The sequence below is a fragment of the Eucyclogobius newberryi genome, unplaced genomic scaffold, assembly GCF_026437365.1.
Source record: "Eucyclogobius newberryi isolate DKJ021-1_F unplaced genomic scaffold, fEucNew1.0.hap1 SCAF_7, whole genome shotgun sequence".
NCBI lineage: Eukaryota > Metazoa > Chordata > Actinopteri > Gobiiformes > Gobiidae > Eucyclogobius > Eucyclogobius newberryi.
Window position 1 is genome coordinate 28,032,645 of NW_027316389.1, and position 16,876 is coordinate 28,049,520.

Here is a 16,876-nt window from a genome sequence, read left to right on the forward strand (position 1 = left end):
TTATTGATGTGTCAGTGATGTGTCAGTGATGTGTTAGTGATGTGTCAGTGATGTGTTATTGATGTGTCAGTGATGTGTCAGTGATGTGTTAGTGATGTGTCAGTGATGTGTCAGTGATGTGTCAGTGATGTGTCAGTGATGTGTCAGTGATGTGTTATTGATGTGTCAGTGATGTGTTAGTGATGTGTTAGTGATGTGTCAGTGATGTGTCAGTGATGTGTCAGTGATGTGTCAGTGATGTGTCAGTGATGTGTCATTGATGTGTCAGTGATGTGTCAGTGATGTGTCAGTGATGTGTCAGTGATGTGTCAGTGATGTTATTGATGTGTCAGTGATGGGTCAGCGATGTGTCAGCGATGTGTCAGCGATGTGTCAGCGATGTGTCAGAGATGGGTCAGCGATATGTCAGCGATGTGTCAGTGATGTGTCATTGATGTGTCAGTGATGTGTCAGTGATGTGTCATTGATGTGTCAGTGATGTGTCAGCGATGTGTCAGTGATGTGTCAGCGATGTGTCAGCGATGTGTCAGCGATGTGTCAGTGATGGGTCAGTGATGGGTCAGTGATGGGTCAGTGATGTGTCAGTGATGTGTCAGTGATGGGTCAGTGATGTGTCAGTGATGTGTCAGTGATGTGTCAGTGATGTGTCAGTGATGGGTCAGTGATGGGTCAGTGATGTGTCAGTGATGTGAGTGATGTGTCAGTGATGGGTCAGTGATGTGTCAGTGATGGGTCAGTGATGGGTCAGTGATGGGTCAGTGATGTGTCAGTGATGTGAGTGATGTCAGTGATGGGTCCAGAGGTGCTTTATGCAACACACTGTTTTTTGATATTTCCCTTGACCATTTGTGTCCATGCCCTACACGGCACTGAATAGAATTATATCAAGATGAATCATGATTGAAACTAGATTGCGATTTAGACCTGGAAGATATGACCATAACAATTGAATGGTGACACATACTCTGCTCCTATTGGTCAGCCACTGTCGTGCTCTGAGTGAGTGACAGTTTTGAGCAATCACAGCAAAGTGTGATCCTAGAAAGAGCGAGATAGTTGTCACTGTTCACGAAACAGGATGAAAAGAAAGAAGAAGAAAGAGTGAGTGGCCTCCTGCCTGAGGGGAGTGGCCTCCTGCCTGAGGGGAGTGGCCTCCTGCCTGAGGGGAGTGGCCTCCTGCCTGAGGGGAGTGGCCTCCTGCCTGAGGGGAGTGGCTCAAATAGTCCATGTCCAGGGTGATCCGACCTGCACGTCCCAGAGTCCTGGAGACGTACAGGTCCTGCAGAGATGGAAGTCGGTGATGGAGGAGGTGAAGATGGAGTCAATGATGGCCGTGTAGAACTGCACCATCATCTGCGCGGGAAGTACATCCTCTGCTCGGTCATGAAAGTGCCACTTCCAGAAACGTACTCTAATCTTTCAGAATCAGCGACTCTCACTAAGGATGCTTGCAGAGATGTGTTACTTTCTGTTAGGGTTGTGTGATATGGCAAAAAAAAACAATCATTACATTTTCATATTTCTCAATCTGGATTTTTGTTTAGATGTAGTAGATAATAGTCAGTGAGTGCGAGTTCAAATCCCGACTCTGACGATTTACTGCATGTCCTCCCTTCTCTCATCCCCCATTTCACGCTCACCTTTCCTGTCTAATAGAGCCTACGGGCCCAAAAAATATTTAAAAACAATATATAAACGATACATTGCCCGGCCCTACTTTCTTGCACATCTCTTTGCACAGTGCAACCCACATACAAATACAGCCCAGTATCTATAAATAGTCGTCTAGATTTCTGTGCCATAGGTGAAGGTCCTGGAGGTTGCGGTGTCGTCCATTTCACAGTCTGCTCCTAAAGTCCAATGTCAGTGGCCCGGCTTGTACTTTGGTCCCACTCTGCAATGATAGGAGGCAAGGGACCTGCTATCAGCCCGCTCCAGACTGATAAGGAGTCCACTTAAGTGTTTACAATGTGGGCACGGTACAAGCCCTGCACCCATGGTTTACTCTCCAAATGAATGGACAGATTGACACTGGAGGACGGCCCCATCAGCCCATGTCCCCCTGTGTAGAAGCACGGTGAACATACCTACAGGTCAGGTCAGACCTCGGACCACATGATGGACCGCTTACACATTAACCCGTAGCTCTCTGGAACTGGTTAAAATGCATACCTGGATAGAACCTGATGCTAGAAGTCACATGTGGGCGGATGTGGAAGGTATGGATGCATTGTTTTGTTCTTTCTTTTTCATCGATAGTACTTGATGTTCCACCACTATATCAGGAAGGTGATTATAGGTACTTGTACACACGCCTTGTTGCGGGGTAAGTGTGTGCCTGTGTGTTCTCGGCACGCAGCCAGCCCGTCTCGCTTCAGCTCTGTGTTTAGTGTCAACAGAGTTTTGATTGAGCTGAAAGTGACAGTTGTTCGTCAGGGCGGTTGTAATGATAGGAACATTCTGATTAGTCATCAAACTAAGACTATTGCAGTGTGGATATGAATAACATACTGCACAAGGAGCTGCTCAAATGATGCAAAACATTTCAAACTTTTGTTCAATACAAAGGAAAAGGCTTGATACTGATTTAAAAAATATGATCATGATATTATGTTTTTCGTTTTTTCTGGTTTTAGATCTCTAATCTCTTATAATACAAGTTCAAATGAATATATTTTGACTATATTTGGTTATAGCACATGCAATTTTTAGTGTTGCTGTCACACAGTAAATCATATGAGTCTTTTGTGAGTTAGATAATGTGATCGTGGCGTGGATGTGCGGTTTGTTGGCTCACTGAGTAGTTGTGTCCTTATGTAGTTGTGTATGTTGAGCATGATGTTGAGTGCTGTGCTGGTGGGAGCGGCCTGTTGCACGTGGAGGTGATTTGTAGCACATATGAACATGATCTCCAGCTGCTGTGTAAACGTCCTCTCAGTGGAGGATGTGTTCCCTAGTGACTCTGAAGAAAGATGTCTTTATGGCTGTTCAGAGCTTTTGCACCCTTGTCCTAGCACCCAGGCTGTCCCAGGCCTGTCGGTCTAAAGTGGGTCTTGACTGAGCGTAATGTTGGGGGCTGGGTGGACTGTAGATCCATGGGATAGTATGGATTATTTATGTCTCACTCACATCCAGGCTTTGATTCCTAATGCTACAGGCCTAATACACATTTAACCTATTTTTCATGCTGACTTTAAGGACGTATTGTTTTGCACTAGAAGGGTGCAATACTAAGCTTGCCTGTTTCCCTTTGCTGCTTATTTTAGTCCCTGATCAATGCATCAGCATTGGCCTGACATCGCCATGGCGACCCCATGACTCCTTTTGTTCGTGTCTCCCCCTCTCGTCCCTTTGGTCTCCCTGCTCCGTGAGCACACAGGCATGTGTGACCTTGCTCATCCTGCCTCAGCAGGAGCGGCTGAGCGCTCACAGACCTGAGACAAAGCCTGTTACCAGAGAGACTGTTGTGCTCCTCATTGTTTAGTGGGACCAGCTCATAATGAATGTAGCTACATTCCTCTCCACTCGCCCAGTCTCTGTCCTGTCCACTAAAAGCAGGGTTAAGCAGCTCTGTGTTTACATTGTGTTGTAGTAACAGCTTGACACCAGCAGGTTCAAGTCGGGATCAAAGGGTCACTAAGGACTGGACTCGTGTATGTTATATAAATACACAAGTCATACCTGTATATGGGACTGTGTTGACATAAGACCATGACCAGTGCTCTGCTCCCATAAAGTGCAGTGCTTAGGGCATCATGTGCTCCAAGGGGCAGTTTAGCTTGACTTACATCAAAATTGCTGTATTGTTCCTTTTATATTTAAACAGGGAACATCAACATATACTTTGTTTTTAGTTTTCTATCATTTTACTAATTAAAAATCAATATTAAGTTCATGAACATAAGGTTAAGACTTTTAATCACTGCCATTTAACACAAAAACAGCACAAATTCTTCCTCCAAAGTTGTAACTCTGCTCCAAACCTCATGACAGAGGACTGTCTGCATGCACACATGCCTCAACCAGAATACAGGCAATTACATCATTTTGTACAAAAGTTTCTCGTGGAGGACCCCCAAACCATGCCTGTCCCCCATTCTAATCTCTCTGTATTTAAGTGGGAATGGCTGGCCAGCAACCCCAGACCCCCTCAGGAATGTGAATATTGGCCCATTATATGGTCTATACATTGAAAAAGTAAATGATCATTGGAGGTTATTTTACGGCCTTCAAAGGATATAGTTGCTTACCCGGGACATAGAGGCTAAATCTGAACTCAACTCAGAGTCTTCATCAGTTCAAACTTAAAGTTTGACTTGGAGTTAGTTTACCCATTGTTGTTCTAGTAATGCCTTCATTTCTTTTGCATTGGACTGGACTGGAGTTTTGTTCATCATGTTGTCATTGTCTCTTGGCCATCGCACTGTGAGGATCAGGTTGAGGTTAAACTAAAGGTACTCGTGTATAAAGTTGCACAAGTGCTGGGCAGTTTGTTTCTTAAATCCCCTCTCCCACCCCCTTGTTCCTGGGCCCACTCCCCTCGCGCCTGCTTGGTTTGATGTCATTACTGGGGCCTGATGGAAAGAGCTTAGGGGGGATTGACCCAGTTTACATGTGTATGGCCAAAGTTGAATTTGTATTGTAAGCTTGATTAGCACAGGATCATTAAGAAATCCTGTATATTGCTGTAGTTACCCCTCTTCTTTAGACTTTTGCTCTTCAGCAGGTTATGTCTTCTCACCTCGACTGACAGTGGCACACTGTAAACCAGCCTAGTATCCCAAATCTATGAGGCCACACGGTGCCCCCGTTTCCCCTCATGTCCAGGACTAGCACCAGTGTAGACTTACTGGGAACAGGACTGGCTCAGCTGGACGTGTGGAGCAGCCCGTGTTATGTTATCAGATACTTTCAGGCCTCTACTGCTTGCGGGATTTTTCAGCATGGGACTGAATGAGTTTGTATATTATGTTACAGAGCTCTTCCTTGTGGTATTCAGATTTTGTAAAGCCAGTTCTACCAGACACACAATGTAGCAGGCTTCAACGAGAAAGAAAAATTAAGTTTGACTTCATTATTATTACCCTCTGTAAAAGATTGTCTATCGAGCTTGGGATTCTGTTGTTAAATCTCAAATAATTTGAGCCTAATGTTAAATGTTAAAAATACTAAATACTAAACTCAATCAAATGATTTTTATCTCTAAAGTGTGACATTGTAGCATTGATGGCAGCCGGATGAGTACATTGCTTTTAATTGAATGCTGAGTACTTATTCCACCCTCTTAACAGTATTTTAGTGGAATTTGATCTTTTTATGATTTGTCCTTGTATAAAAACCCCTAATGGAAATCATCACCAACATCCAGTATTACCTCCACATAACATCCGCTCTCTTCTCCCTCAGTCTGATGTGTGACGCCAGCCGCCCTCCGAAGCGCCGCGATGGTCGACATGGAGACTCAGTACCGTCCCCCGTCCCCGCTGGAGGAGCCGGTATTGGGGGATTCGGGGCTGGGCAGTCCCCTGTGTGCTGACGAGGACTTCATGGGCGGGATGGAGGAGCTGCAGGACATGTCCCAGTCCATACACAACGACACGCTCGGCTCCTTCGACGTCCCAGAGTACCAGTCCTCCAGCAATGGCTCCGAGGGCTCCACGGCCCTAGGTGAGGTTCAAAGAGGGTCACAAGTTGAATGTACTAGAGTATGTTTTATTTTTACAGAATATCTTTATCATCCAAAATATACACATACATCCACAGCAGGCAGAAAGCACCAATGAACACAAAGAGAGTTGAGAGACTGTTCTTTAAAGAGGAAAGAGACGCATATTCTTCCTAAAGTCAGTGCGCAGGATCAAAAAAGGCAATGTAAAAATGAAAAGAAAGTTGATCCTCAGAACTTGGCTCCAAAAAGATGATGGTGAGCAGTTAATGAGATCTTTTTGGAGCTTTTGGATTCACCGTTTTCTGCCTTTTTTTGAGAATCAGTTCTGCCGTTTTGAGCTGACAATAAATGGTGTTGTTTCATTTATTAAAGAAGACACAATATGCTTTTTTCTGCTATATATTTATACTTCAGACATTTTAAATAAAGATGATAATGTTGATCCAAAACTACTTGAGCTCTGATCCCTACCAGCCCTGTTACCACGCATCATCGTAACCGTCCTCACATGCCACATCATGCTGCCAGGTTGCGCCTATGGACAGCTTTTTATATTTTTAGTGCCAAAATAGTTACATAACACCGCTGAAGCCTGCAAGTGTTGCGTTGCACCATTTTCTTTGTAGAATAGATTTTTCATTGGCAAACAAAGTATGTGCAGAGCAGGAGATTAAAGATCAATCAAACATGCGTGAATCACAAGAATTTAACTTTGAGTGCGTTAAAAAGCCCTTAAAAGTCAAATTTGCACATATCTTCTGCTCATGTCCAATCAGGAAATAACATTATAAATGTGGTAAGCTCTTAAATATAGTCATGTCCACAACCTTTTAGTGAAAACATGTCATATGCACTTTAAGAATTCATTTTCCTATCCTTTTTATGTATGCAAATTGAAAATAATGTAAACATGGCTTATGTAAGGAACTGTTTGGAATCTGCACATTCCCAAGGCACCAGACCATTCCTCTCCGGAAACATCCACTTTCCCTGTGTTTCTGCAAATGCACACGTGTGTCCAGAAAATGTATGTTTCCACTACAAAATGATGCAACACACACTCGACTAACCTAAAGAAAAGGCTAGAAGGAGAGCGAGAGGGGGAGAATGGAGCAGTGCAGTCGGTCGTCATGGAAAACATCTGATGACATCACTGAAGAGGGTGCAGGGATTTATGGGTGTTTATGTGAAGGGCTTGAATTGAGAACAGGGGCTTTCTACTCACTGCTGAAAAGTACAGCCGAGTTTCCAAAGAGTTCGTTATCCCAGGTCTGGCGTTGCCCTCTTTCCACTCGTGACTTGGGGCTGCAGGTTTGTGCCATGCTATTTGTGCACCAGCATGTTCCCCGCATAAAGTTGCCCAAGACCGACCCCGTGACCTGTCATCTGTGCAGTGGATCAGTAATACAACTCCCTTGATGTGTGTGTAAATAGCTGCCGACGTCACACTCAGATCTGTAATAAATGCTTTGTCAGGACAAGGTCAGAGTTGAGACAAAGTGAGAAAAGACACGTGGGACATGTCCAGGGGAAGATGTCACTACACAGACGAACATGTTGTCAACACTCAAACCTGATACGTTAAAAAATAGTGCTGTAACATGTAAACTTGACTCAATTATGTAAAAACGACCCAATATTTCTCTCAAATATTGCCATTATTAATGCTATTTCCATCTTAGAAATTGTAAAATATTAAACCATATGTGAAAACCGTTTATATTTCGCCAAAGAAATGATGTGATATATTTTCAACTTACTGTGATTGTATTGTAAGTTCAGTCCAATTAAAACCAGAATTAATTTGCTTGTCAATCCGTGCTTGTTATGCTTGTTATGTAAAATTGAGAACAGAAAAAGAGAAATTATTGACTAAAATGTCACTAATTACATTTCAATAATGCATCAAAAAATATATGTTTGTTAAATGTATAATATAGTAGCATTAACTGCTGCTGCTGCTGCTGCTGCTGCTGCTGCTGCAATATTGTGTTAATCAATTTTGAAGGTGGATAATTTAGCGATATATTGTCCTGTCCTGTTGCATATGGCAAGGTCATCGAGTTTCGTCAGCTTTAGAGTATAATTGCCAAAGTTATTTTCAAGGTTAAATAAAAAAGTGTTTTTGGCTGTAAAAACCTCTCTGACAATGGACAGTGTCTGGACAGTGGAATGAACCAGTGAGTCCGTTGTCTTGACCTCTTGACCTCTACTGTACACGGCCATCAGTGTAACACATGTGATTAGCATCTGTTCATGTGTCCGTCCTGCAGATGCCCTGACCCCGGCCTCCAGCCCCTCGTCAGTGCTGGGGATGGTCTCGGGCCAAGACGACTTCTCCACTTCCACCTCGGGGCTAAATCTGGAGTGTCGGGTTTGTGCTGACCGCGCCTCTGGATACCACTACGGCGTACATGCTTGTGAGGGCTGCAAGGTGAGCTCAGGTCACTCATCAGCTGCATTAGACAAGTCCTCGAGTTTGTGCACTCTCATGTAAGGTTTAGGGCGTGTTCATGTGAGAAATATGTACGCTGTGAAAGCTTTAAAGAGCTTTGTTTGGGCACACATCAAAAGTGAGCGCAAACCAAGCCCACGTCAGGTCTAAAACTGGCTCAATTTAGGACCAAATAACAACAAGTGTGCAGGAACCCTCAGTCTCTCTTTAAAACTCAACCTTTGTCATTATTCTGGCCTGTTTGGGGGGCGTGAGTTGTAGGAATCCAGAGGCTTTGTGACTTGTGACCAAAGATTCGAGCCTCAGATTGTAGTTAATCAATAATCTTTGAGTTAACTGTTGACCAAGCAGGACGATCATAAAAGTCACTAAAGGATGCACATGTAACGTGAGGAGAACGGTGTAAGCTGTATCTTTTTACACTTCTGCCTACGTATCATCTGAATTCTGTTTGCCGTTCTTTTACGCTTTGAAGAGTGTTCTGAGCATGTGCAGCGTGAATATGAGGTATTTGACCCGTGGGTTTGTTAAACGGTCGGGTTCATAAGCTTTATCAGTTTGCTTCATAAGTAATAAAGGGCTTATACCTAGAGCATAAACAGCCTCTGCTAATCCACCGTAAATCATATTCAAGTCTGTTTCAGGTTCAAAGTCCTCCTCTTAGCCTCCTGTTATGGGCTCGTTTACATCTACTATTGATTATTGATTCTTGAACACTTTTTTTTTTTTCCGGCCGTAGGCTTTCTTTGACAGTTGTAGTGTGAAGTGGAGAGTGAAGGACAGGAAAGCACTCTGCACCACCAGCGAAGCACTTTTGAATACTTTTAGCCTTAGAGGTGAAGCTCCTGTTAGTAGTTGGTCGGGATGTCACGTTATCAAAGAAGAAATTCATAATCATCTTAATTATTGACCTCCTCAACAAACGACAATGAAATCCTCAATTTTCTTGTATTCTTGGTGTGTAATAGAGCACTAAATCCAACTTTCTAAATGATGAAGAGAACGCAGTCACATTTATTGAGTACCGTATTTTCCGTACTATAAGGCGCACTTAAAAGCCTTTAATTTTCTCAAAAAACGCCTTATAGATGGACTAATTCTGGTCGTTCTTACTGACCTCGAGCGATTTTGTGTGGTGCACGTTTTATTTATCTTAATGCGCCGTGTAACTATATATGAAAAATTATCATAAATGGACCAATCATTGACAATGCGCCTTATAATCCAGTGCGCCTTATAGTGCGGAAAATATGGTAACTTTTCGGACTGCATCTTTTTGCCGTATTTTTTGCATTATAAGGCGCATTTAAAAGCCTTTTAATTTTCTCAAAACTACTCCTACTTGAGCAACATTTAGCTTGAAGTAACTGTACTCTTACTCTCTAAGTTTAAGTTCCTCTTCCCACTGTGAGTAAATCTACACGTGACAAGCTTATTGTTGACTATATGAAATGATTTGTGTTTCTTGCTCCGCTCTGACAGATATGATTTAGTTTTTCTCATTTTTGTGTCTACTTTGTGTCTCACTTGAGTGCAAATTGTGGCTTCTCTTCCCGCGGCTGCCTTTAGCACAATACACCTCTAAACCACGGACTATTCCTTATGCCATGTGTCCGTATTTGTCGATTTTTATTTGATTTTCGCGTAGAAAGATTGTCATTCGAGCCATCCTTCAGCCAGTGCCAGGAGCAGTGGGAAACCGCAATGTGCTGGTCAGCAACTTCAGATATTTAGCAAGGACATAGTGTAGCTGGAGGATTAGCCTACTGGGCCTGTCCAGCAAATCACACTCGTGTGTCGCAGGAAAACTTGTGGTGAGGGAACTGTTACATGCTTGAAAACGTAAAGGATTTTGAATAGAATGTCGCTTTTAAATGTTGTCTTTTGCGAGTGCACCGAACCCTTATTGTCTTCCTTTTTCCCAGGGCTTCTTTCGGAGAACCATCAGGCTGAAGCTGGATTATGACAAGTGCGAGCGACGCTGCAAGATTCAAAAGAAGAACCGCAACAAGTGCCAATACTGCCGCTTCCAGAAGTGCCTGTCTGTGGGGATGTCTCACAATGGTGCGTGAATACAACACACGCACGTACACGCACGCACACACGCACACACGCACACAGGCACGCACACGCACACACACACACACAGGCACGCGCACACAGGCACACACACACACACACACACACACACAGAGGAGGCCTGGTTCAGGTTACACAGGGTTTGTAGAACAGTGTGTAAGCGGACCAGGTACACGCTTGATTAAACACAAATGAGCAATCCAACACCACTACTGTGTGTGTGTGTAAGTGTGTGTGTAGATAGGTGTGTAGGTGTGTAGGTGTGTAGGTGTGTAGGTGTGTAGGTGTGTAGGTGTGTAGGTGTGTAGGTGTGTAGATGTGTAGATGTGTTTGCATGTAAGAAGAATGTCTAGTTTCTCTGTCTCTGTCTGTTAGAAGAATGTCTAGTTTCTTTGTCGTAAAGTTGAATATCATTAAAGGTTGTGGTACAAAAACAATGGTACTTTTATGCCTGGGGATCTTAAGAAGTAATGCTGTAGAATGTTCCTACCTAGTACATACCAAGTACAAAAAAATGGTTTGCAAATATTTGAGAAAATATTTCTTCCTCCGAAGTCTGAACTATCCAAACCACATATGTTCACGTGCAGAGGATTGACTGTGAACCTCTCGTTCAAAAAGACCTGAGGTGATCATTGGTGATTATAAATGACAGAATCTCATTTTAAATTCCATTACAGTGGCACAGCCTGGTTCAAGTGTAGAAATCACACATATAAACAATGTTAAATAACCCCTTGACATTTTGACATGTTTATGGCTCTATGCACATTGCGATAGTGACCAACTCTGTTATTGATTTACTCGTTGTTAATGTCTCATAGAGTTTCCAGTAATTGTCTTTCTTTCAGCGTAATGTATATTTTCATAACAGTGTCATAAAGCTGGGGTGCAGTAGTGTTTTCCTCAGCTGCACTTCCTCTTACGGTACATGTACATGTACATGTGTATCTGATTTCACTGGTCTAAGTGTAACTAAAGAGGGGAGGAAAGAAAGGGGAGACGTGCAACTGGACCTTCGTTAGTGTACTTACTGACAACAGAACCACAGCAGCGCTATGTTTGGCCCGTTTCTACATTTATATTGATTACCTATTGATTTCTCACCTGTGAATCTGACATTTAATAATTTAAGAGTAGTTTTGTATATTTTTGCCTCAGCTGTACGACGTGCATCCACAATATCAGTTCAGTCAGCTGCACTGTCCGGTTTAGACTCATCTTCTCTGTGGTGCTTCACCAAATGGACTTATGTGCAGCTTAACATCACTCACTCCATCACTTCTTAATTAGACATGGCTCCGGTCCAGCCTCCTGCTGCAGGCTTTTACCAGCTTTGGATGAGCCATGCACTTGTGAGCAGTAATCTAATGGTTCAGTCTGTTCTGCAGCCGGTGTCTCTGCTGGGCACAGACTCCAACATCTACTCTTCTGTATTTGTGTACAGACCGTTATGTCCAGGAACGGCAGGAGTGACACTACTGTGCATCAGTAAGTTGTAGCAGTGTGTGGCTGAAGCAGCATGTGGATATGTAAACTATATGTAAACTATATGTAAACTATATGTAAACTGCTGAAGGGGTTAAAAACAGTTCACATTTAATCTCATTAGTTAAATGGGATCAAGTTGTCTACCAGTGCTCTTAACAACACAACTGTTGTTCTGTCCAATATGTTGCCTCTTTACTTTACTTTCTTGGGGCTAAACTTGTCAAGCACAATATAAATCAAGGGAATAGATAGACACGACTTTATTGTCCCAGAGGGAAATGTCTTTTCACATGACAGTTGTAGACATTTCACACCATAAACATACAACACCACAAACAACTGAACGTTCACAGGAAGCAGCCGTGTGTGAGGAGGCAGCTCAGGGAGATGGTCCAGGATGGTCCAGGATGATCATGGCTGATGGTTCAAAGCTTCTGTTGAAGCAGAACCTTCTCCACATCAGTGTCTGGTCCCTGCGGCCTGAAGGCAGGAGCCGGATGTTGTGCAGAGGATGCTCAGTATCCATGACAATTGTATTCATGGGTTTCATGGAAAAGGTTTCCTTCCTGATTTAAAGAATTTTATGAGGCCCTTTTTTATTGAGTGTTATTGCTATGACGGTTCTTCATTGTATGGCAAAATCCTTCGAATCAAGACATTTTGCCTAAGACCCATGGATCTGTCTATTGCTCTGTTGTTGAATTCTCAGATATTTAGGGAGGGAGGGGATTCTTTTGTGTCATTTTGAGCAGTTCGACTGACAGCGCGGTGTAAACACAGAAGAGCAGAATGGACTGGATAATGCTCTTATACAGCAGCACGAGGGGGGGGGGCAATGTGGGGGGACGTCAATGTGGGGGGGACGTCTCTGTTGCGAGCGTTTATGTCTGTGATGTGCAAAAGTAAAGTTATTCTCCAGGGTCTTCTCTGTTCACTGGTGCTCTGCTGACTGCACCACAACAGTTCTTGGAGTTTAAGATAAGATAAGAAATTCCTTTATTGTCCCACATGGGGAAATTTCATTGCTGCAACGCAGGAAGATACAGAGGTAGATACAGAAGAACAGAACAGATCACTTATAGGAAGTTTGAAAAACACTCTCAGTAGAAGATCTCCTATAAACAAAAATCTCCCATTACCCAACAAGGGATGGAGGGGAAAATAATAAAGATAAAATAAATAAACAAATACATAAATACCATTGCATGTGATCACGACAGTAATTGCACATGAATATGTGTCACGACGGCACATGGATTGCACATGAATTTCACAGTAATTGCACATGAATCACGACAGTAATTGCACATATGACAGAATTGCACATGGTTAGGTCAGTATTGCGAGTGTTCAGGACTAACAGTGTTTGTTATAAAGTCTGACAGCAGCAGAAGGAAAGACCTGTGAAACCTTTCCTTCACACAGCGAGGGTGGATCAGTCTCTCACTGAAGCTGCTCTCCAGAGCGGACAGAGTGTCCTGCAGGGGGTGACACTCATTAAGAGATACTTGTGTTTTGGCATATGCGTAAAACTCCAGTATATACTGTAGGTTCATACTTTATGTATTAGGCAGTACATATCGATGCCGTTGTGTACACTGAAGTCTCAATGTCTTTTCTTTATTTGCCCACAGCGATCCGTTTTGGGCGGATGCCGCAGTCGGAGAAGCTGAAGCTGAAGGCGGAGATGGGGACGGGGGAGAAGGAGGTGAAGAACCCTCAGGTGGCGGACCAGAAGAGCCTGGCTCGGCAGATTTACGACGCCTATCTGAAAAACTTCAACATAAACAAGGCCAAAGCCCGGACTATCCTCACTGGAAAAACCAGCACTCCCGTACGTCACCACTTCAGTCTTATTACATGTAGAAATGTCACTTAGGCTCAGTACAACACAAGAGCTTCATATGTTTAGCCTGGTGGGGACAGAAATAACTTGCTCAATCAATCAACTCAACACAGGCCGAACAAGGGAATGTCTGTCTGTCCCAGAATAGCATAAAGAACCAGTGTAAGAGTTATGTGCCATATTAACCAATCACCTCTCCCTCCGAGCCTTCGTCTACATCAAAGAGTTGTGGCTTTGAATCAATCAAATCTTCGCACACAGCCGCTCCTTTTACAGTTGTATACTTTCTATTTTTGGGGTCATTGAATTCCAGCCAGACTAAATTCCAGGAATAGCTGTGTGTAGGTGTGAAACGGGTCAAAAGGGAACTTAGGGAGATAACTACAGTGCCAAACAACTGCTGTGTAGTCACTGGACTTTTAGGATTTTGAGGAACGAGTGTAGCTACTTTATTCACGTTTTGTTATATTTTAATGCTCCTTTGATCATTTACATTGCAGGGTTATTTAAGTAATTGGCTCATCTGCCTCATAGTAATTTGCTTTGACTCCAAATCTAGCACAATTAGTAGAGTCTGTGCCAAAACATGCAGAGAGCTGTTTACAGGCCCATGACCATGAAGAAAACACTATCTAATCTCCAGATGTGTTGTCATCAGGCTTAACCCGTACTGTCTTCAACAGAGGCAGATGTTGTTTTAGATGTATTTCATTCCTTTATGTTGCAGGCAAATGCCCTATAGAATAATGTAAATATATGTCGTATACTCCAGGTCTCTCTGGTCGGGGTCCGGACACTTTGGAGTTAACAGCATAAGCCCCTCATTAAAAATGATGAAAAATAACTAGGCCTATTATAATGCTCTTTACTAATGTAATAATATATTAATATATATTCTAATATAAAAGTAGCTGTAGACCTTGGTCAAAGTTTACTGATGACTCACATTTATAACTGGGATTTCAATAATTACTTTTTTCACTTACAAAAATGTTACAATCAAAAATGCAATGAATTCCCTTCTGTTCTGAATACGTGCACTTGTTCTGCAACTCAAACTCTTAGGCCTATGTCTTTCTTGCGTTTGATTGTATTGTTAGGGTTTGAAATCATTATTTCAATAATGAGCCAAATAATTGTGATTGTTGAGCATTCATAGTTACTACTACTTTATTTTTTGTCTATTTATAAATAATGAATAATGAATTAGTAAAAAAAAAACATTAGCCTGGAGACGGTATAAAAACACTAAATGAAAATGCCATAGTCACAGCAGCAGGTGAAGTAGTGACACAGCTAAATATTAGGTTATATTATATCCTTATCAACTATAAAGTTTGAAAATGGATTCTAATGCGTGTGATTTAGAAGCTGTCACACAGTGGTGTAGTTACATAAATACTGCAGGACCAATAAGGGCCTTTTTGGAGAGATTGTGTAAACACCACGTGCTCACAGCTTTGACAGAAACACTAAAATGAGGTGTTGGAATATCATATGCTTCACAATCATTCCATGTGCACATAGTGATAGCTTTTTCTACCTTGGATTGCATGTGCGTAGGCAAAAATGTCCCATCGGTTAATGCTGGTGTACCTGATTTTCAAACTGTAAAAGGAGGAAGAAAATCTGGTCCCTCGCCCCAACAAACCCTTTGTTTGTTGCACGGCTTTAAACTGTGGCTCTGCTGCTTTCAGCTCTTACTTCCTGCTTGACAAGAAATAAATACTTTATTATTAGTTACATCGAAGACATTAGGAGAAAACAAAAAGACAGATAGGCCAGGTTTAATGTGTTTTATATCTTTAAACAACTAGATTTTTAAATGGCATGTGAAATAGCAACAAATGTAAAAACACATTAACCACACAATTAAAAAAAAAAAAAATAGTGCTGATCATAGACACTGAAAGCCTTATGAAATCTAATCCTGGGCCACAACTTTCCCCTGGACCAAACGTATTAAAAATGTTAGACTAATTGTATTTTTCACGCTTTAAAAATGTGCCTTTGTCCTTTCAGCCTTTTGTGATCCACGACATGGAGACGTTGCAGCTGGCAGAGCAAACCTTCGTGGCCAAGATGTTGGGCTCTGCAGAGATGCTGAAGGACCGCGAGGCCGAGGTGCGGATCTTCCACTGCTGCCAGTGCACCTCCGTGGAAACCGTCACCGAACTCACGGAATTCGCTAAGTCCGTACCTGGTTTCTCCGACTTGGACCTCAATGACCAGGTAACTCTTTTGAAGTACGGCGTGTACGAGGCCATGTTCGCCATGTTGGCCTCCTGCATGAACAAGGACGGACTGCTCGTGGCCTACGGCTCGGGCTTCATCACCAGAGAGTTCCTCAAAAGTCTGCGGAGGCCGTTCAGCGACATGATGGAGCCCAAGTTCCAGTTTGCGATGAAGTTTAACTCCCTGGAGCTGGACGACAGTGACATCGCTCTGTTTGTGGCAGCCGTCATCTGCTGTGGAGGTACGAGAAACCATTTGAAACGGGCCACATTTAAGCGAGGGTTGGAAGTTAAAGGTGCACTATGTAACTTCTCTGGTGGAGGGTATGCCAACTGCTTGTCTCCACGGAAATTGCGTTAAAGGGGACATAATGTGCTTGTTTTCAGGTACTTGGTTGTTTATATTTTGTTAATTATAAAGCTCCATATTGATCTAAACTGCTCAGTAATATAAACAGGTCCATTCACGTCTCGTTCAAAACTGCAGAATTGACTTTTCACCGTCATAAGCTGCAGATTGTCATTATATGTTTTTATTTTTGATTGCTCAAAGTCTTCATTTTTCAAAGAATCACCACTACATACAGGAATGTGGGCGGGGATAGGGGGTAGGTGAAAATGGGACAACACAGTATTACTCAAACTTGCAGGAATCAATCTAAATTAAAGTTACAAGGTTCACACTTCATTAAAGTTGATTTAGCATATTATGTCCCCTTTAAACAGATCTATATTCATGTAAGTAAGCAGGTGACACAATCAAAGGTACAGGTCAGGTCTGTGGAGAGGCACCCCCTTCACAACAATGCATGTTTTTGTTGTTTTTGAGCAATAAAAATGCCTAAATGTAAGTTACATAATGATAACTCTATTATGACCAGATGGTCACCACAACAGTGTAGTTCAGGTTCTCACAACACTTTGGCACATCCTGAATAACTGCTATGTTCCCAAAACCTAACATAGCAACATATCAGACTTTTTCCTTTGGGTTTGCAAATAATAAAATACTTCAAATACCATATCCTCTACGGGGGAAACGGTTATGTACCCCAGCTTTGTAACAATGTCATTTGAAAGAGATTCGGTTGATAATAAAACAT

The 16,876-nt window shown here is 42.5% G+C and overlaps 1 protein-coding gene across 1 annotated transcript in view; it reads left to right on the plus strand.

Moving 5' to 3' along the window:
- Nucleotides 1-16,876, plus strand: part of pparab (peroxisome proliferator-activated receptor alpha b) — a 30,890-nt gene that overhangs the window by 11,111 nt on the left and 2,903 nt on the right. The window contains exons 2-6 of the mRNA XM_072435332.1: nucleotides 5,407-5,667; nucleotides 7,942-8,102; nucleotides 10,049-10,187; nucleotides 13,328-13,527; nucleotides 15,562-16,015. Coding sequence (XP_072291433.1) covers nucleotides 5,445-5,667; nucleotides 7,942-8,102; nucleotides 10,049-10,187; nucleotides 13,328-13,527; nucleotides 15,562-16,015 — 1,177 coding nt within the window. The 5' untranslated portion in view covers nucleotides 5,407-5,444. The remainder of the gene's footprint in view (nucleotides 1-5,406; nucleotides 5,668-7,941; nucleotides 8,103-10,048; nucleotides 10,188-13,327; nucleotides 13,528-15,561; nucleotides 16,016-16,876) is intronic.